The following is a 22,271-nucleotide window of genomic DNA, read 5'->3' as shown; positions in this document are numbered from 1 at the left end:
GTTCTTGCACTTACGCAGGGGAGATGGTAGAAGAAAAGTCAGATCATTTAATATGGAGAGTCCCTCTCTTTAGCCCTCTGCTCTGCTGCTTTCTCAGATAAAAGGTGGTAGATTTTCTTTATATTAGTGCAGTGCTCTCTTCCATGTCCTGAGGAAGTTTAAGATTTGGAAAGAAAGCTTGTTTCCTAGTTTTAGGCTTGTGTACAGGACCACAGGGAGCAGAGATACACTTCAGAAAAGAAAGCAAAATGGCTGTGATGATGGAGACAAAACCTACAGTGATCTTACTAGGCATGTTTGCTCCCATTGTGAAGGTACGTCATGAGGGCTGCCAATGAAATATCACACTTCAAGTATTTTTAGAGACTTTTTTTCCCGGTAATGACTGTTAGAAACATCCTTTATTAAAGTTTCTCTCTGAACTAGGCTGTCTGTGGAAAGCTCTAAATTTGCAAGTTTTCAGTACTGTATTTCAAGGCTTACTGGAGGTTCCTTAAACAAGGAAGGAAATCTGTATAGATGAGGTATAAATGCAGTGGTCATTAGGATAAAAATGCCCACACTCGCTCACAAAAAAAAAAATCAAAGAAACTTAAACACGTATCACTTTATTGCATCCGTTCAGAGTAATTTTACTCAGACACAATACTGAGATGTGCTGCAAAATTAATACACCACTTTCTTTTGTTTGCAATCCATTTTGATTACTTATTGTATTCAAGCCAAACCCCAGAATTATTGTGCAGTTCTTATTCAGAGAGTGCTCACTGACGGCCCTGGGGCTCTCACGTGGGCATGGGCCGTGGGACCCAGTCTAGAACAAAGAGCTCTGGTCATGAACCATGCAGCAAAGGCTGGCAAAGCAACTGGGCAAGTGTTACTCAGTTAGCCATTTAAGAGCTGCAGGACTTGAAATAAAGTAGGTGAAAAATGGAAAAGCAGCTTATTGTGGATTTCTTCTTTTTTAATTTTTCAATCATAATTGAATGTACGACACTCGAAGAATTTTGGCTAGTCTTACTGTCGGTCTAGAAAGGGACTGAGAGAGCAAAAGGATGGGAGAGTTCCCCCAAATTTTGAAAACGTTTTCCCGTTATTGTTTCAGATGAGGAGAGAAAGATGATAGGGTAAAACAAATTAAAAGTCAATGATGTTTCAAAGATATGTTTTTGAACCCCTAAAATGTAAACTAGCTGTTGAAGTCAGTAATTAGACCCTTGTTGTGCTTAGAAAAACTGAAGCATAGGCAGAGTTAGAAAAAGGCCTTGTTTCTTTTTTTTACATACAAGTTTCCTCACTCTCCTCTGAGGTTCTTGCACCAGGAAGAATTTCTTTTTTGTTGACAGTAGCTGGTTCTTTGCTGGTCGATATTTCTGTATTTTTAATATTTGTCATCTCTTTGCCATCTGGTTTAAAGCGTTTCATTATTAAAACAGAGAGCACTATGTATAAGAGACAGCATCCTGCCCGTAGTGCTGCAATGAGGCCAAGATAGACATTTCTAGAAAAAAGGTGACAAAATATGTTTATATTAATAAAGCTTGCCACTTCTGAGCAGAACCAAGTAAGATATCAAATACACTTTGGCAAAACCATCTATTCTCAGCCAGGTATTGCTCCACATTTTGAGAAATAACAAACAGAAAGCAAACAATTTAATGGTTTTTAGCCCCAGGCAGGTTCTAACCAGGTCCTATAGTCCTAGCAGAAATGTCTCCTGTCTGAAGAGTGCCCCTGTTCAGCAGACGATATTTTAGGACTGGGACTGGAGGAGCTGCACCAGCTGGGGCTTTGCCTGTTGTCCCAGCCTCCCCCCAGCCCTCACTGGCAGCACTCACTGCTCCTGGCCGCAGCTCTCCATACACCAGCAGTCATTTGGGTCCCCTCTCCAAGTGGATTTTGTGAGCTGTCTTATACATTAGGAAGGAGAGAAATGAGGGATGAGGAAGAGTGTTTTCAGTACTACACTTACTTCATGGTTGTTCAGTCTCCCACAAAGCCAAAGTGATGCAGAGTTATTCAGTGCACTAAGGCTTCAATAAAGGAACTAATTCTGGTGATGTAAGACAGTGTACTGCAATGTCACATGTCAGATTGAACCAAATTATTTGGCTTATTTGATCTATTAAGGCCTAGTCAAAATAAGGAGTTCTGGTGCTTTTAGTATCCTAATCAGTCTATTGACAATTGTCATGGGCAAAGTATACTTTGGTCCTTGGTGCCCAAAGTTGCCTCGGAAGCCAAATTCCCAATCCCTTACCAAAGATTTCAGCTTACCTGAATGCTTTCGTGTCATATACCCGACAAGATCCAGATCCCCCACAGGTTTTTGTCCCCCATTTCAAGCAGGTCTCATCTATCAAGGCACCGAAATAAATAGGGGCTGGGAGTCCTCCTGCAAAGAAAATTCTTATTACATGATCTCAGAATGAAGATCTCAATGTTTAATGTCATGGTAAAGAAATGAGGACAGGAATCTCAGGGTTTCTGAATTACGGCTGCATAAAATGGGACTAAACATCCAGCTCCAGCTTTGACATTCCAAGATTTGTGACAATATTTAAGCAAGCACCTAAACGGAGTTGAAAGGATGGAAGGTTATAGCATTTTTATATTCAGCGAAGGAAATGTTAGTAATTCTACTTTAATGGCATTTTTATTAGAATTATAACTTCTGTTGTTTAAAGAAATAATATAACCAACATTTCTTTTTCAGTCCCTGGTGTGGAATTGCGTACCATGAAATATTAATATTTATGTATACTAATGTATCTATTCAGGTATTACACAACAGTTTGCCATTAAAAATGGTTAGCTGAGTGCAAAGGGCTGAAATTAAGCACTTGCTCAAAACCAACCAGGTAATAAGTGTATCACTTATGTATTACTGAAAGAATTCCTTTTAGGCAGTCATAATGCTTTAATATAATCAGTAAGCTGTTTCAGGGATGATGTGTACCTTTGTGAAGAAAACCATTTTGTAAAAGAACAAGATTGATTCTCTGCAGCATTCAGCTAAAATACGGAGATTAGGAGAGAGATTCAAATGACTACTTGGGCTTGTCTGTGGGGAAGATCTCAAAAATCAGCAAGAAAGTAAAGATAAGGCAAGGTTTGTTAGAGGCAGGGCAGAATACATGTTTGAAGACTGGCATGATTATTTATTGCAGATAAACGAAAGAAAATAATAGGCAAAGTACATGGTAGCTCTAAGTGAAAAACAGTCTGCAAAGGGGAGCATAGGTGTTAAGGATATCCAGACTGATCAAGCTCAGGTAGCTGTGTCCACAATTAAAAAAAAAAAAAAGAAAAGTACAATGTGGTTTCCTTCCTTTGCCTGATTCCTTTGCTGCATAGAAAACATTCTGAAGAAATAATCATAATATGTAATTGCATAGCAGGAAACATGTAGCGAGCTCCTCCAAAAATTTTGAAATGCATAGTCTGCTTCGAAGAAAAATTTTGGAAAATTTCTTCTGTTCTCATCTGGAGCAAGGGAGCAAGGACATTGCACTGGCTAGCTCTGGTCTGTCTCTTTGACTATCTACTTGAATCCCACAAAGAAATGAAGTTTTACCTAGTACTCTACCACCTAAAGTTTCAATTCCAACAGCAAAGGATTTCAGGTCTGGTGAAACAGATCTAAAAAGGAAAAAAAATAGTACATTGTTTTGGGGAACAATAATGTCGCTATAGCTATCCTGTGAACATCTGCACGTGCCCCATTGCAAGAGTATTGTGGCTTACCTAGCATATCTCACTCAATCCCTAACTGAAAACATTCACCAAAATTAAAGTCCAGATGTAGAGCCTCCTTCCGTTGACTTCAGTGGGTGAACTCTCATTGAAATGAATGGGAGAATCTACAGAAACTGATCTTGAACCCAAGGAGAACAGATTGGAAAGACTTTTGGGAGAGGATGCATGGGAAAATTAAAGTGAACCAACTAAAAGTAGGCACTTCATGTCCATAAGTTAAGCTCCAAGAAGCTGCCTTGCTTTAGAAAGGGCTGTAACTGTGCAGTGGTGAACAGAGGGAACAAGGGTGTGCAGTCCTTGCTAGATACGTGCAGGTAAAACCCACCTCTGCTTCTAGCATTTTAGAGAGAGACAGCAAACCTGAGTTACCTGGCTACAAAAGTACCTCATTCCTACCAGTGGAGAAACAGCTTGTGTCCATCAGATGAACTGGAAGAATTCACAAAAAGAAGAGGGGAGTACTGAGCTGGCACAGGGGCAGGAGGGAGACTTGCTATGGCCAGCCCGTTTCCTGAACTGAGTTTATACATCAGTATATCATTTTTTCAGCATTAACATGAAAGGCTTCTCATTATACACATTAGTATTCTGAAAACTTTGCCCAGCAAAGTTAGCTTTGTCCATAGTCCAGCCATGCGGTAAGAATGGCTGCACTTAGAAATATTGCAGAAGAATCAGCAGCTTAGCAAAGAGAGTTATCTAGTCATGCACACTAACTACTGAAGATTGCAATTCACCCGTGAGGATGAGTGGAAAGAAACTTCCATGTGAGAGGCACAGAACATTGTCTTTTCTTCCGAGTATAAAATAGCAGTGCTGCTTTACAAATGAAGGTATAAAAATTAAAAAAAATATTGCTGCTGACATAGTTCTGTTTATACCAGCTTGACAAAAAATGGGAGTATCAGACTTCTCACAACACAGATAACATTCTGAGGCAACAAGGCTTAACAAAGGTGAATGTTTTTCTCCTGAGTAATGTGAAGAGCATAGTCACCTTGGATATGGCTTAGCACCGCATCTTATTTCAAGTTCATTGCTCTGTTAAAAACATCCCTGTCATTGGAAGTGAAAACTAATGTTCAGGATCAGCATAAGGCCGACCCATTTCATCACCTAAGTATCTACTCAGCCTTAAATTGGAATTAAAGTGGTGGACAGGCATTTTGCTGTGCCTCTGAACAGAGCTGGGTTTCAGAGTACAGGCAAAGACTCAGGGCCCCAATTTCATCAGCATGCCATTCCTCACAATAGGACTGAAATAGTAGATACTTCTGTTTCTCTTTCCCCAAACTTTATGGTCAAGGTAAGGTAAAGTATTTCACCTAAACATAATCATGTATGTAGGAGTGCCTCCTAAGGCTAAAATAAATGCACATGCAGTCTGTAATGCTAAAAAATAGGGAAATGCTTTGGTACAGCTTTCTCTTTGGCATTGTCCCAGAACTGCAGAGGAATTGCCAAGTCCATGCACTTGTCCTTCGACACAGCTGCAATTGTGAAACACCTGAAAGGAGAAGATGAGAAGAAGAATTTATTTAATCAGAATTCAGTGGCACAAAACTATTTCAGTAGCTAGATTTTTCACTCCCCATAACAGGCAGGCTGTTGTTTACACTGAAAGAACCTCCCTAATCATCTTTGCAGACTGATGGCCAAGTTCATTGGTATGCTCCAGCCACTCTGAGCTGCTCCAGAGACACAAAGCAACTGTGACTCTAGTTTCAGCCATGCCGTTGCTAGGACAGAAAGTGCTCTGTGTATGCTTAAAATGGGTCAAAGCTATAAAATTCAGATGTGAACTGTTATCCAGTCATTCTGCTCAGGTATCCTATGAAGTAGATGAGTAACAATAAAAATATAGATGTGGACCCAACAATGCAATCATGCTTATCTATCGTTATATATCTAAACCAGCATTTGGTGCTGAATTGAGAGAGGGCTGTTTCGCAGCTTTTGAAGTTAGCAGGAAACATGGGTTTGAAAGCCAATTCCCCTGAACTGAAGCAAGAGAATATTGCTGGGATATATGGATATAAGCCTGAAAATGTTGCCTGTCTCTTTCAGTATTGTTACATGAAGATAATTCTGCTTCTGCCAGAGGACATGACCATTTGCACACACTTCTGCAAACCTACTGTTTTTAATGGTCTTGCGCAGGCAGGATTGTTTGAAGTCCTGGAAATGGCTTTGCTGCTGATACACTGAACAAAATGGCCAGATGTACATTTACAGGACCTCTTGCCTGTATAACTTAGAGTTATGACTTCCTTTCCTGAGCTATGGCAGCTCAGGAAAGCAGGCAGTTCCAGCATGGTCTGTAGCAGTTTGTGAAACCAGCGCTTACAATTTTATACAACTCTACTGCACATGAGTTGACACCATGGAATTTTGGTAGTATAACAACCAGACTAGTAAAGGTCTTCTAAAGCAAACCCCTCTTAGCTGTGTTGTACCTATGCAGGAAGAGATATACTGAGGAACTTAATGTCAAATTTATGGTCATCTTGCTGAGAAGAAAATAAATCACAAAATAACTGAAATAAAAGCATTCAAGAAATGTAAGTCAAGAGTCTGAGGTTTTCATGTCTTTCCTGAATAGCTTACTTACCTCACCCCAACTGTTTTAAAAACACTCCCTGCAACTTTGCACTCACTCAGTTTCTACTACAAGGTTAAACTGTACAGAATGGACATTTGTGTCTACAGGATTTCTTAATCACAAAGCCAAAAAATTAATAGATGAAGAAATCTAGCTATATCTATCATCATACAATCATAAAATAGTTTGGGCTGGAAGAGACCTTTAAAAGTCATCTAGCCCAACCTCCGTGCAATGAGCAGGGACATCTTCAACAAGATCAGGTTACTCAGAGCCCCGTCCAACCTGACTTTGACTGTTTCCAAGGATGGGGCATCTACCACCTCTCTGGGCAACCTGTTCCAGTGTTTCATCACCCTCATTGTAAAAGATGTCTTCCTTATATCTAGTCTAAATCTACCCTCTTTTAGTTTAAAATCATTACCCCTTGACCTGTTGCAACAGGCCTTACTAAATAATCATCTATCCACCTATATATTTACCATATTCTTTCCCGTCCCGGTTGATGATTTACATCCCGCAAAGCAGGCTGTCATGTAAGTGATCCCATTATCCCCACATACAGGGTCCCACTGATCCAGCTTGCAGCTGCAGTCAGCATTGCAACTGGCCATGAAGCTGTTTTTGGGGGAGGAAAGATACTTTGATCTGGAGGAAAACAGAAAGAAATAAAAGAATTATTTAGTTGAATTACATAGTCAAACAAAATATCAGGGAGTAGGCAGGAAAAATGTGGAGAAAGTGAAGCAATCAACATGGACAGGTATCTGCTACCATCCAACTGACTGTGAAGTTGTCATATGGAGACTAAACTCATTTCAGCTAAACCAAAGCTCTCTTGAGATTTTTCATCAAGCATTAACATTTTTATGGATTGTTGCTGAAAAGGCACAGAACTTGCAAACTAGGTCTTCTTGGCTGGGAGGGAATATTTCGTATTACTTTTTCATTTGAAAGCTCAACCCAAGAAAAAGAAAACCATACCTAGAATCTCTTATCACCTGTAGACTGGCCATGATTTTCCTTAGCAGTAGTTATCATGCCATACCTGGGTGCTAGAAGTGGTGATATTAAACTACAAAAAACTACAGCAGTAAGATGTCCTTGACATTTTTTTCACTGGATCAGAGCCGGTTAGTAGCAATGAAAGTTGCATGAGTCTGAGTGAGAAGTGCTGCTTCTGTCTCAGCTCTGACTGTATTCGGCAGCAGCAGTCCTGCACCTGGGACTGGCTTGAGCCCCATTTCTTACCAGATCTCATTTCTTGTTGTATATTATCATGGACTTTCATAGCTTCCACTTTTACCAACGTTTCTGTAAGAAACATCAAAATCAGGCCCCAAGAAGTTAAACTAAGCAGATGACAGCTAGAATTGAGAATTTTAAAAGTGACTCTGAGGGCATGGTAGCAGGGCTCAATTTTCAGAAAGTGTTAGGAGTCCACCACGTACAAATCACCCCTGCTTTAAAGTCACTCACAATATAAAGGAAAAAGTGCTCAAAATTTGCCTTTTCTTCCTCCTTACACCTCAATGCGGAACACACCTCAAGGGGCCTGCATTTCTCCTAAGTGTTTTAGAAGGGAAAATAACTGGGGGGATTGAGCCCTTGTTAAGGCTGTTGCCGGTCTTCAAACTACAAATTGTTAGACAGGTAAAACAGTATGTGAGACACTTAACCAGAACAATCCTAGCACGTGCTAAATTCTCCAGTCTCAGTTCTCCTGGAGAAATTGTAATTGCTCTTTCAGTATTTGCTGTCTTGATGTTTCTGCTTATTTTTAATTCACTCTGCAGTATCAGATGTTGCACTCAACCAGAGTTATCTCCACTGCACAAATCTCTGACATCTTTTATGTAACTAACCTCAAAGTTGATCTGTCAAGTTTGCCAAGACAACTTAGATATTTCCTTGAATATAGGCTCAGTTTCAAAAAACACAGGGCTGTTTCTGTCTGAATTGAAAATCTAGCAAGCCCTGCAGGATTCAGTTTAATCCTTTAAAATCCCTTGAAATTTGTTGGACCAGACTGAGCTAAATTTAAACAGTAGGCAATTGTGGCAGGCTGCTAGAGTCAGCAAAATGTTCTCAAGAAAACATGACCATGGTCCTGGTAAGGGAGGGGGAACGTCTGTTTGGGCAGCACACACTCCTGACGTAGCCAATTTCTACCTCCCAGCTGAGAAAATGGCTGCAGGCAGGTCACCAGCTTCAGGTACCAAGGGAGGCTGGTAACTCCCCACGCAGGTTGATAACTACTGGTTTAGAGGATTGTCCCTTCTAGAGGCAAAGCCATTGGGAGACTATGGGGAAGCCACTTTTAACACTTGTTTTAACATCCCACTCCCTACATGGTAGGAAGAGACCGACTTTAAATTAAAGCTTTGATACAGAATATAAAAATTTAATTTGCCTGTGATAAATTTTATCTTAAATAGCAATTTGCCAGAATATAGAGGTATATTGTCAATATCCAGCAATGAACAATTTAGAAAAAGAAATGTCCCATTAAAAAGAAATTTGAAAAACAAAACCAGGATATTCTGCCCATCCCCAACACTAGGTATCATTTCCGCCTGACTAGTCTATCTCAAAACCTAGGATTTTCTCAAGTGTATCACCACCAAGGGAGCGGTAAAATGATATAATCACAGTAGCTCCACTCTAGCTGAAACCCCACTGATTGACACTAGCAGATGACCTAATACAGGTCAAGTTCAACAAAAATTTATTGTCTTTAAACAGACACATATATTATTTTCTTTTATGCAAAAGGATATAGCATTATGCTACAGGCAGGGGAGCCACGTTTCAGAACTCATCCAAATTCAAATCAAAATGTTTTCTACAGTAGAAGGTTCGTAGCCCAGATGAGATTACAAACCCAGATTAGTTTGTGAGAGTAGAGGAACAGAGGTGCATGCACCATGTTCTGCATGGGGCAGGAAGCAACCATGACAAATCATAGAATCATAGAACCATAGAATCGTCAAGGTTGGAAAAGACCCTTGAGATCATTGAGTCCAACCGTTAACCTAGCACTGCCAAGTCCATCTATACCATGTCTTCGAGCACCGTATCTATCCGTTCTTTAAATACCTCCAGGGATGGAGACTCAAGCACTTCCCTGGGCAGCCTGTTCCAATGCTTGACCACCCTTTCGGTGAAGAAGTTTTTCCTAATATCTAACCTAAACCTCCCCCTGGCGTAACTTGAGGCCGTTTCCTCTCATCCTATCACTCGTTACTAGGGAGAAGAGACCGACCCCCACCTCGCTACAACCTCCTTTCAGGCAGTTGTAGAGAGTGATAAGGTCTCCCCTCAGCCTCCTCTTCTCCAGGCTAAACAACCCCAGCTCCCTCAGCCGCTCTTCATAAGACTTGTGCTCTAGACCCTTCACCGACTTTGTTGCCCTCCTCTGGACACGCTCCAGTACCTCGATGTCCTTCTTGTAGTGAGGGGCCCAAAACTGAACACACAACTCGAGGTGCGGCCTCACCAGTGCCAAGTACAGGGGCAAATGACACAACCAACACAAACCCAAGGGGATACAAACCCAGAGTAGGACACTGTCAAACCGGCCACCTGGAGCACCTCACAACTGCACGTAAAGTACAAGAGGTTTAACAAATATGCTACTATAAAGGTGATGCATGCGAACTTCGCCATTTCAGTTATGTGAAGTTTGAATTTCTTGATCAGAAAGCCTCCTAGAAACATCCCCAGGATTGTGACAGGTAAAAGTATCACACCTGCAAATAGAAGGTAACAAAAAAGTTAATTGCTGTCACTTGCATTGACCCTATTTAGTAGTTTCCAAAATATCAGATCCTGACCTATTTTTGGACTGATCCTTCAAGGTTCTAAGACTTTTTATTACCTTTAAGTAATTTTGCTTTCTTCCTCATTTTCTTTCAAGTCATGTCATAACTTTAAAAAGCTTAGTTCCTCGATATTCCCTACCTTTTTACTATACTGCGGTTTGTATGTATACTGATATAATAAAATCTACACAGGTTCCTGTTAGAAACTGGAGTAAATGAGACAAATGTCTTAGCTCATGGGCACTTCTTCATCTAAAAGAAAACATTAAACTTTCTGAAAATTACAAAAAAAGACTTGTAAGGAAGAACAGAAAAAACAGAACATGAAAGGAAGCAGCGTCTGGTTTTGCATTGGATTCCATTCTGCTCTGAGAGTGAATCATGGAAAGATTTGCATTTAGATTTAATCCGTTCAGCATTTCACAAACTCCAGCCCTAATATTTACATGCTAAATAGAGATATTGTGAGGGGTTTGCCTTTCTCTGTGTGTTTTTTTGTTTGGTTGGTCTTTTTGGTCATGTTGTTTTTGTAAAACTTTCCCTGCATCAAAAAAAAGATAGGCAAAAGAAAGTTCTTCCCACATTTGTACCTGACCCGCAGCAAAGCAGGGTGCCTTCAGATTAAAGTAATGAAATATCAATTCTGCAATGACCTCAAATACCCTGGTTTTCTTGTCAGGTTATGAGTCCATATTAATCACTGTAAGATGAATATAATTTCAGCATTGTTTTTTTTAGAACACTACAAAGAACTTATTTTTGAGGGAACTGGCAAATAGAAAAAGAGCTTTGAGCTGAATGAAATTACTCAAAAGTTTACATTTTTGTTTCTTATTGCTTATAAAATTTGTGTTTGTAATCAAAATGGAAGAATATTTATACAGAGATGTTATTCTGAAAAGGAAGATCACACATTTCGTTACACATTTTCTAAATTAAATGTTTTTTCTTTTTGTTGTTACTTAGTTGCAGTTTATGCGTATTTTTTTTTCATGAAAACAGACATATTCATAACCCAAATCTCACTCTGAAGAAAACTTCAGGAAAAAAAATCCACCCGGTTCTAATAATCCTCTAGCTCACTAAATTAGGAACACCAGGAAAATTAACACTAAAATTAACATCCATTTTCAAAATATGGTAGGAAAATTATTAAATCACTATATACTTTTTTTTTTAACCAAAAAAGTTCACAGAATCTCCTCCTAAAAATGAAGGCAAAATAACAAAGAAAAGCTTCCTATTTGACACTGGAATTTAAAAGAAGAACAGGTACCTACCGATTAGAAAGATGGCTCTTGCCACTGATACATTAAATTGCTGCTCCATAAACTTTGTCTCATAGGTTATCAACCCAACAAGAGAATTGTACTGCAGAATAGTGAGGAAGATGTACACCAGGAAAATTGGATTTCCAAACAGCTTCTTCAGAGCTGGGAAGAACTCTGCAATGGAGAGGTATATGCTGTACATCCTGATAAACAGAGAAGAGTTGTTTTGACATCCTTTATATAATAAAACTAACTTTGATTTAATTACTGGCTATATTGCAGGTTAGAATTCTTTGCCTATCAAAACACATGCTTGCTCAAGTGAGAGTTTTCGTTATTGCCAACACATGCGTTATAGGAGCAGCAAGGCTGAATGGCACAGTGGATGTTGAACTGGGAATAAGAAATCCTACATTATCTTGTGTGTGACACAGGATTATTAACACTGATTTTCAATGCCTGTGCAGGAGAGTGTCCCTAGAGGACCATTAAGACTCTCCATAATGTACCAAGTGAAAAGTTTGGTGCCTAAAGCAGGAGCCTTCACAAACGACACAAGAGCCCCACATGAGGCTGATATTCAAAGAAAGGGAGCACCTGACCCAGCAAAAGGCTGGAACCTTTCCTGAGACCCTTGATTAGAGTATCTAAGTCCATGAAACTAAAGTGAAGACAAAAACCTGCATTTAGCCTGTAGTCTGGCTGTTGGCGCACTTGCCTAAAAGATGAGAGTTCAAAACACATCTGCCATAGCCACTAAGAGGTGCACATGCATACGTACATACAAATAAAACCCTTGAGGGAGTCCAGCAATGGGTGGTTGGGTCTGATATTGCCTATATGAGGTTAACTTAGCATCGCTGAGCTCATACACAGGAGCTGCGAATCCAGTAAAATCCCTCCAAGAGCTCATGGAGTACTTAGCCCCATGTTTCCCTCCCATATGTTGGCCTCTGAACCAGTAACCTGCCAGCTGTGGATTGGTCATTAATGAGGGATGGGATGTTTTCCCCTCTCTTCCTTCATAATCATAGGATTATAGCTGTAAATACATCATATGACAACTATCGTGTTGAACTGAGAATCCCTCATGCCCAAAGCAACAGCATGAGCTTTTTCCAACTGTCTGACAGGAGAGGACTGAAACACACCCTTGCGTGTAATTATAATGCTTGAAACTAAAGAGAGCATTTTTGTCCATCCTTTGCACTGCAGAAACGTGCATTTTGCTGAGGGTTGTGCAAATCCGTGCTCAGCTCAGAATGAACCCATGAGAGAGAATTCACATGCAAACATTTGGGCAATAATCTTTCACCTTTTACTGCCTGTGAGAATTTTAACTGTGGCTGAGCTGGGGGATCTATTTTACAGTGATCTTGAACAGGCAAATGACTAATCTTCAGATTTTCATTCTCTCCTTCTTTTGGCAAGGAGTAAGGCAGAAACCAGAAAGGCAATGAAGCAATGAAGTTGACTGCTCCACAGATAAGCAATCCAAGCCACCAGGCACCAACCCAACGGGTATCCTTAGGATTTATGCTGATGGCATCTATAAAATACAGAAAAACAGGAAAAGAGACTAAATACCATGCAGAGCAATTAAACTTACTATAAGTATCCTTATATATATTATTTAAACCAGAACAGAGGTGATTTATGTTTCACATGAAGAATTGAAATGCAGCTTGTATCAAATCAGTCCCATGCAGTCAAAAATACATGTCTCCGTTTGGCCCCATGGTGGCATTTCCTTGCCACAATCTTCCAACGCTTTCTCAGTGACAGCGAGAGGGCCCACCACCACCCAAAAACAACTTCCCTTTCTCAGTTACCCACCGTCCTCTCCTTCTTCCATCCCCAAACTCAACAGTTTTTCCTTGAAGTTCCTCAAATTTTTCCTGAGATTAGAGGCTTGAAAGTTATTTGAACAATTAAATGGGTTTTCATATCAGTCTTTGCTGCATGCTTTTTAAGAAAACATAATTTTTGCCAAGTGTTGAAAGGGTCCATGACCAAAGGCCTTTCACTGCTCCCTCAATGTGGGAATGGCCTTTCAATTGCTCATTTGTTCTCAGCTGCGCAGCAAGGGCGTAACAAGTGCGTGCGCAAGTATAAAAAGAGGTGCAAAATTTTTCTGCAGTGGGGGTAGGGGTCTTGCATCAAGGGCTATTCCAGTCACGCTACAACACTGCAGATATTAAAATGTAATTAACACCAGCTTTTGAATTGGAAAAACTCTCTAGATAGCCCCCCTTTTTGGAGTAGTAAGCTGGGAAGCTGCTTCTTGGCATGCACGTTCCTATATAAAGCCATCTTCTCAGTTAATGCACCACCCCATGGTCTGTTACCGATATCCACAATGCCGATGTCAACCCAGAGGCTGGCACAGAAAGATCCAAGCAGGAAGCCCAGGGTTGGCCCAAACATGCCTGAGGATCTCACCAGACCTGTAAGAGAAGGGAAGCGGCACAGGAAAGTGAGCAAAACACTGTGTGGACAAGCACGCCTTCTTCTCTGAGGGCAAGGAAAAGAGAGAGGAAGGAGGAGAAAAAAAGAGGGGCACAGGCCGTTAGGGGCTGTCTAACGGGAAGCTTCTGAGCAGCAAGAAAATAAGCCATAAGCTGCCAACGCACTAGCTGCGATGTGGAAGCAAGCTCTTTCACCCACACAGGGCTTTGCCGAAACAAGGGCAGTCTCACGTGGACCCCTGCATGCATTTCATTAGCTAGATTGGTGTCTTGGAAGGAATAAGAAGAAAGAGAATAACATTGCAATGATTTTTATCCCTCCTCCTCCCTAATTCTCTCCTCAGATTTTTGTAGTTGTGTTGTTCAGCTTGTGGTGGTTAACTAACGAACATAAAACTCTAGGCCCATTGGAGGTATCATAAGTGTACCTGCAACTCTATTGACAGCTTGCTTGATGTTCTGTGATTGTAGAAATCAGGACTTTTCCCTGTACTATGTGTTCAGGTCCCTAGTTTAATTTTGAGTAAGAGTAGTTGATCTGATGACGTGCATACAAGAAGGCACATCTTTGCAGTTTGGAGTCACATTAGAATGGCAGGGACAATAAGAGTGCGTGGACATGGAATTAGGTACAGGACCCTGAGAATATTTTCAGTAGGCAACAAGGAGATATAAGTGTCCCTGTGCGTGTGTTCAAAGTTCATTAGACAGTCTTTGTTGATTCATTCAGCACCAGTATGAGAAAATCAGCTAACTGTGTTAATACGTACTTATGCAGCTGTAAAAAAAAAATCAAATCTGGGGATCAAGTAATGACCTCTTTAGAAGCAGCTTTCAGTTTTGCCACTGGCCTCACTGGGGCTTCCATTTCCCACTCTGTCACTGCTTACAAAGCAGATAACATGGGATCAGAAGGGGGGATGCCCCTAGGAGCAAATGAATAAGCTATGAAGGCTAGCAGAAACCTAGGAAGCTAAGAATGCATTTTGCTGACCGGCTATGTAAATACAGCGCAACTTGCTTTTAGTGACCACTGCTGGCAATCAACATAAAATAAAAATATCCTCAAAATAATTCAAGCATAGGTTCTCACATTCCCTTGTAACTTGTGTTGATCTGTTGAAGTTTAGTTGTGAGGGGGTAACAGTTTCCAAAAAAGTTCAGTGATTCAGATTTCTAAATTCTAGCATGGAACTTTCACCTGGGAGCTGTTTGAAGTTGCAGAAGGCTTAATTCTATTAGAAAAAAAGGAATTCTTGACCAAGTGCCTGTCAGTTCTTGCCCACATTTGGCACTATGCTCTGTAAATCCTACTGTGTTGTTCCACTGCAGAGATTTTTCTTCTGTTGGTTTCGCAAACTCTCTTCTGAATATAGTGATTGCTCAGCTTATGATAAAGGACTTCTGTAATAAATTCTTACAGCATAATTTAACCATATGATTTTTCATCTTTGCTTCATTGCTCCAATTGAATATTGGTTTCATTTAGTTCTCTCATTTTACTTCATTGGAAGATCTGGCACTTAGACTGAATTCTGATGCTTCCAAAATGACTGATTTCTGCAGTCAGGATTTTGACACTAGAAGCCAGGAATCAGCTCTTTCTGTTTATTTATCACTGAGTCTTAAGCAGAACTTACTATCAGAACTATGCAAGTTCATCTCCAAAGTTCAAATACTCAGTGGCAAATTTCTAAAATAAACAGATAAAAAACAGCATGCCCATACCAATGGCTTTATATATTGTATGCAGTATATTTCTTTAAGATACCATAAGCTATCAGATAAGCTAAGAAGCATATGTGCAATAATTTTGTATATGTATAGTTTTTTAATTAAATTTCACACTTGCACATCCTTTAAATTCAAGATAACTTCACTAGGATAATATGCTTGTATTGTGAAAAAACAAAACCAAATAAGTTCACTGTGATATTTTCTTAGCATATTTTTCCTTTGTAATACTTATTCTTTGTAATTAATGAGGTTAAACCACAAACAGTAAATCATGCAGATTTATCAGTTAATCAGATGCTGCATATTGACATAGTTCAGTATTGATGAATAATTTAGCATGTAACAGGTATTAAAATTTACAGCATACATTAGCATCAGATATGTTTCTACTGAAGCCAATAGATACAGGATTATATGCTAGTGCTCAACTCAGTGATGAAATTTCATTCGTTCAAAGACTCTGCTTTGGTAAGAAATCCATGGAAGTGAAGTACTCCTCATTAAATATCTTTAATTGTCTATTACTCCTCTTACATGATAAGTGGATGGCTACTGCCATTAATTAACCATGTCAACATTGAGTTTCAAATAAAATCAGAAATTCATTTTAAAAATTGGCTACTGAAAGGTTATTAGTATAGATGAAATCCTCATAGGTATATTGGCAACTTTTCTGTAGGCACCTAAACGGAAGTGAACCATCTGAAGACCATGAAATACCTGAATAAATTAGGTGCTTAGCATGAGGGATTATTTATGAAATAACCTCTCAGTCAGAGCGATTGGCCTCAAAGGTCACTCCACCAAAGGTCCCTCTCAGGACAAAGCAAACCACTGAGATCCCGATATTCCTGTCTCTTGACAAATGCCAATTGCACATAGACACAGAGGGTCAGATCATTATACCTTACAGTCATACTGAGTAGTGACCCTATGCAGAAGAGCTTTTCAGGGCTGTATGTAGTGTACAGTGCATTGTACCACCTCGCGACCACGTTGTTGGCCTGGTAGAACTACATAAATTAAAAAGGTTCTGTAAAACTCAGTCTGAAAACTATAGAATTTCCTGACCAAAAAAAAAAAAAAAAAAAATCAATTTCCTGTCTCTCAGAGTTCTACAGAAAAGCTACCATTCTCTACTAAACTCTGTAAGACAGCTTAACAAAAATGCTATTTTTTTCCTTTTCTGTTCCTTCCTATGACAACTCTGGTTGTATTGCTGTCAATTATCATTTGCACTACAACTCTGCCAAAAAGTTTTTAATGCATTCTATTGACACTTAATAATGTATTCTATTCAAAATCAATAAAAAGCTGTCTCTGCCTCAAAATAACTTACGTTCTTACTCAACAAAACATCTAAGGGCAGGAGAAAAGGGATAGACAGGAAGGTGAAACTTCTTGCACAGGGTCAAATAATGAGATCAATAGTCAAAATTCATCAGCAAGGCTTGACTGACTTTTTTATTGTAGGACAATTTTTTTTTGTATTTTACAAAAACACTGATGATAAACTGATTCAGTCAGCTGATCAGATACAGAAAAGAATTAAAGTTGGTCAAGAAAAGGAATTTCAGCTCCATGGAAAAGACTATTTCAACATTAACTATTTTTGGAAATTGGGTCAGTCCATCAAAATGGAATAAGAGACTGAAAATTGCTAGTCAGAATGTTAAAATGAAATATTTTAATACTCTGTAAATGAAATACTTTATTTCACTTGCATGACCCAAACAAATTTTCATATTGGTTGAATCTGCGCTATTCTCTGTGTTTACTTTATATTTTTAATCTCAGTTCCCCAGTAGTCCCCAACCTGTCACAATCTCTCCCAGATCAAGTTCTGACAAGAAAAAATTTCAGCTGAACTTTTCAAAATACCTTTAATTAGAAGCTCAGAGGTGATTACAAATATTTTGGATAACTGCTGAGTGGAACTTTTGTTTTTCTCAGCTGCCTTCACAATACTTCCCTTTTCTTCAACCTGCAGATTTCCTCATCCCCAAATGAAGACATTGGCAATGGCTTTACCCTGTAGCATTACATATTGAGCTCTTCCTGAAACTGTCTTACCATCTTTATGAGCAGTTTGACTTCACCAAGTTTACTTGAGGCAGCAATTGTGACCTCCCTCAGCCACACAAACACTCCATGCTACTAAATCAGTTTGGCAATAAATTAATTAGCTTGGGTGTAAGTCTTGGCAATAGGCTACCTTACATCAAAACAACAACAACATCAACAACAACAAAACCCAATTAGAAGGGATTTGTTACAACACCCTGGTAAGGGTTTGGTTTTTCCTTTGGTAACTAGTGACTTTAAAAAGCTTTCATCAGGAAGTGTGCTGCCTATAAAATTCAAAAAGTCAGGTAAAAGGTTCTGAAACACGTTCACATTACTGTCATTACATTACTGATCCTTACATTAAGGGTCATTCTCTTCTCTGTGAAACAGTGATTAAGAAGAATTTTATCCTCTGAAGCTGTGGTACTGAAGATGGTATGCCAGACAAGACAGATATGACTTCCCATTTTGGAAAAACAAGTATTTGATTATGCTTCTCTTCATCACAGAGAAAACTGTCACATACAGCAGAAGCCACTTGGGGAAAGCAAAAGGACCATCTGGGAAATATTCTTTGAAAATAAACATGAAATCTCTTTTGCATTGCTTTTTTGTCTCTGTACAACTCAAAATTATACAGAATAGAGCAGATAGATTTTTTTGATGAGTATTTGCTTGGCTACAGAAATGTTAAATAAAAGAATGTTTAGCATAAAAATCACTCATTTGTATATTACCTATGTAAAATGCTGAGTTTTCTTCTTTAGAAAAATCATCAATATATGAAACCCCCAGTGGCATAACTGGTGCTTCCCCAATTCCACGTAAAAGGTTCCCCATCAACACAAAGAGCCACAGATAGGAATTTGTTGTTTTCTCACATCCTGCAGGTCATAAATGTTTACATTTCTGTGAACATAATTCTGACAATACTTTATTGCAACAGAAAAATAACATAAAATATGTTTTTTTACAATCATTATAGGGTGGGTCTGTACATATCATAGTTTCTAACAGTGGTTTTACTCCTTTCCAGTAAAAGAGGGTGTATAAAATGGGGACAAGCAGAAGAAAGGAATCCAGCATCAGAGCTTTTGCTTACCGAAATTTTTCATTGTACTGGGTGTTTCTGTAGCATCTGTGACTGGATGGCCCTCAGTGGATGCTGGGGAGCAAGCTGATACACTCGTAGAGGAGTTGTCCACAGTAACAGTTATCTTTTCATAATTATAACTGGAAAACAACTATGTAAAATACAACTGACACATGAAAGAGACTGCTTTGCAGGAAGTGTGTATGAGCCTTGTGTTCATACATGCTCATTCCTGTTACATGGAGGCAAAGCGGAGGGGCAACCCATCTCCAGTGCTCTCACTTAAAAAAAGATAGGTATCTTCATACCTTTTTCGAAATGCTCTGACCATTCTAACCCCAATATTTTCTTAGGCTAAAGAGCAAAAAAGCTGCTTCCAGGGCTTAAGAGACCATTCTTTAGACTGAAGGACAGAGGCAGAGTCCATCCACATCTATCTACATACAACATTGCTGATGTTTTTCCACGCTGGCACCAGTTTCTTACCTATGTGACAGATGTGTAACATCGAGATTTCTGTGCTAGTTTAAAATTAGCTAGCTAAGGATCTAGTAGTAACCTGTCTGTGTCTGTAAAGAGATTAACACAGGCTGCAAAACACGTGCCAGTTTGTATTTAGGCAGCCAGCTACTACAGCAAATCTGCTAAGTAAATTGAAGCCAGCTTGAGTACATTTATGCCACATTGGGATAAATGGAGAACAGATATTCCCTCTGACTGTGCAATCGAGTGGCAACCTTTAATAGTCTGATGGATGACAGTGAGGTCCCCATGGCCAATGGCTTTTGCTCAATGTTGTGGAGAATGGGTGATCTTCAGAATTTGGCTGTGAGTTTGGGTTAAATCAGGGATTTCCATAGCTCTGCTTCTGGCCTGTGCTGTCCCCTGCAGTGCAGGTTCTCAAGCAGAGTAGTGACAGTGGCCACTTTCCATACCATGGTCCCCAGACATAATTTTTTCCATACCCTCCTCATCAAAGGTATTTGTCTTGAAACTAAGGAAGATGCACAAATAAATTTTAATTTTTGAGGGACAGAGGGGGTTTATTTTCAACTACAATTCGGTAAGGATGCCGAAGGATTGGAGAGGTATGAACTGCTTCTGACAACTATGTAAGCACTAAAGCTTAGATGTGAAGGGGTATTTAGATATTTAACTCTCCCTGAGTTCAGTGGAGATAGATAGAAATCTTCATAATTTTAAAGAGTTTAACATGAATAGCCACCATGAAGAAAGAAACCTCTTCCATCAAGATCTCATTACAGTTCATTTAAGTATAAAATAAAAGAACAGGTAGAAAAAAAATACGTATCTATATATATCCATCCCAGGTGAAAAATTCAACCCACTTTATCCTTAGTTATGTATAAGTTCTGTAGAAACCTGAGGTTTCTCTCTTACTTACCTGTAGAAAGAGGTAAGTTTTCAGAGAGGAAATCAGAAAGTCAATATTAAAAAATCCACCTGTTAAAACCTTCCTGTTATCTGGAAGAAACTACTCTTGTCAAGCTTTTAACTCAAGTGTGTGATTAAAAATCACTTCATATGGTCAAGTTCAAATAGTGCACAATGTGAAAATTCTCCATATTTACCGTCCCATTAGGAACTGAGGCATCACTGACAAAAATGCTCCTAAGGACATGATGAGACATCCAATAGCAATTACTTTTGGTCGATGAACTCTTGGTCCAAGGTAGCTCACCAACACCATTACCATTAAGTTACCTGCATCAACAGGAGAGAGAACCAGTAAGATCGCAGAAAGATCTTTTTTAGGGGGAAAATGTATTAAGAAGCAGTATTTATCCACTTTCAAAGAAAGTACACATACCTATCTCAAAGCTGCCATCAATAATGCCAACAATTGATGATGAGATTTCAAACCTCCTTTCAATTTGAGTGGACATGCTCTTCATGTAGCTTCCAGAAAATCCTTTGGCAAAAAAGGAAAAAGCTAGAGCTCCAAGAAATATCTGAAGAGAGAAAATAATTGAGTTGGCAAACAAACAATTTTTTCTTCATGGCTGGATGTCTGAGCAACCTGCTCAAGAAACACAAAAATCAAATGCTTTGCTTTCTAATTCTCTGTGAAGAGATTCTTCCTATTGTTTTCATTAAAACAGAAGATTTTCCTTTCTCTTTCAGGATGGCCTCCAAAGCCTCTTCTACTGCAAAGAAAAAGAAAGTTGACACTGACTGTGTGCACCTTCTACCTTTCTACCACATACTGGTTTAGCTGTTTCCTTCCTTAGGGAAAACTTGCAGCAGTTGTTCATTACTGGTACTATTATTATGGCATGTCTTATTACTCCTGCTTCTCCTGTTCTAAAAAACATGGATAAAAAGGTATAGCTGCAACTACCACTGTGACTATAGCACACCTCTAAATGACTTTTTAGTAAAATATGGCCTCTTTTTTAACTGCTGAACACATTTATTGACTTCTATGTGCTTGGAATCACAACCTAGAGCATTGTTTCCAACACATGTAGTGTCAAAGTGTCATACAGAACGAAGTCAATTTTGATAGAAATTAAAATTGTCATTTTCAGTATTCCAGAGAAAATATGTGTTAAGGGCTCCTCTCCATACCTTTAGCTTTGAACAATTATGGTACACGCTCTTGGCAGGAACTGCGCTGCCATTGCTGTCCTGGAAAAGTGACTTGTCTTTAAGTTCGCCAGCAGCTATTGGTCTGTCCATGGTTTTCCTCCTCCAGATCGGATATGTAGGTCTTCCTGTTTGGAAAATATCACTATGATTAACTATTATTTGCATAAGAATAAAGGTTCCAATGTTTTTCAGACATACTAGATGGTAAGACACTACTTGAGATGTCTACACACTGACAACTTTTCTCAGGAAGGATGTTAAAGAGTGTTCAAAGTGTCATTGTAATGATTTAAGGATTGGTGCACCTGATTTGTGAAATCTGCTTTCTAAAAGACTTCAGGATCTTCTTGGATAGATGGAAAATTCCGAGGCAACTTGCTGACGGTTTTTAGAAATCTTTGTAGAGAAGGAAAGTCCCTAGGCAACTGGAGGCTAGGAGAGTATGTCAGAGAAACATCTTCACCATGCTTGAACCAATTCTTATATTCTCTTTCAGATATCCACTATTGATCACTGTTCCAGGCTGAATGGACCTTTGGTATGATCCAGTAGGCTCCTGATATTATATTTATGAGGATTTTCTCTAACTGCGTAATCTATGAATTTGTAGAAATACTGAACACTACTCTGGACCATTCTGTCAACATTCACGTCTGTCAACAGTAACGTTATTTATTGAATAATTGTTTGTAGAATCAGACCACAAATGATGACTGAGGAGAAAATAAGGTAGAGAGATATGGTAGGTAAAGATGTATTAGGGAAGAAGAGGGCACTGATTAAAAGAAACTAATAATGATTATCTTTATGTCCACAAGTCTCCACAAGGTCCTGCAA

At 39.2% G+C, this 22,271-nt stretch overlaps 1 protein-coding gene across 1 annotated transcript; it reads right to left on the bottom strand.

The window, feature by feature from the left end:
* Positions 1-1,278: 1,278 nt before the first annotated feature.
* Positions 1,279-21,524, bottom strand: LOC309589364 (solute carrier organic anion transporter family member 1C1-like; the record flags this gene model as incomplete). The annotated part of the gene is made up of 14 exons (XM_082309446.1): positions 1,279-1,501; positions 2,278-2,395; positions 3,578-3,642; positions 5,085-5,266; positions 6,844-7,009; positions 9,918-10,113; positions 11,466-11,630; positions 12,772-13,005; positions 13,805-13,903; positions 18,466-18,612; positions 18,831-18,961; positions 20,414-20,546; positions 20,653-20,794; positions 21,414-21,524. The coding sequence occupies 14 exons, from the start codon at positions 21,522-21,524 to the stop codon at positions 1,279-1,281; spliced, it is 2,112 nt and encodes a 703-aa protein (XP_082165572.1).
* Between the last annotated feature and the right edge of the window lie 747 nt (positions 21,525-22,271).

The sequence above is a fragment of the Platalea leucorodia genome, assembly GCF_965183815.1.
Source record: "Platalea leucorodia genome assembly, chromosome: 4".
Classification (NCBI taxonomy): domain Eukaryota; kingdom Metazoa; phylum Chordata; class Aves; order Pelecaniformes; family Threskiornithidae; genus Platalea; species Platalea leucorodia.
Note: the sequence above shows the minus strand (reverse complement) of the source record. Positions and strands in the feature narration are given on the sequence as shown.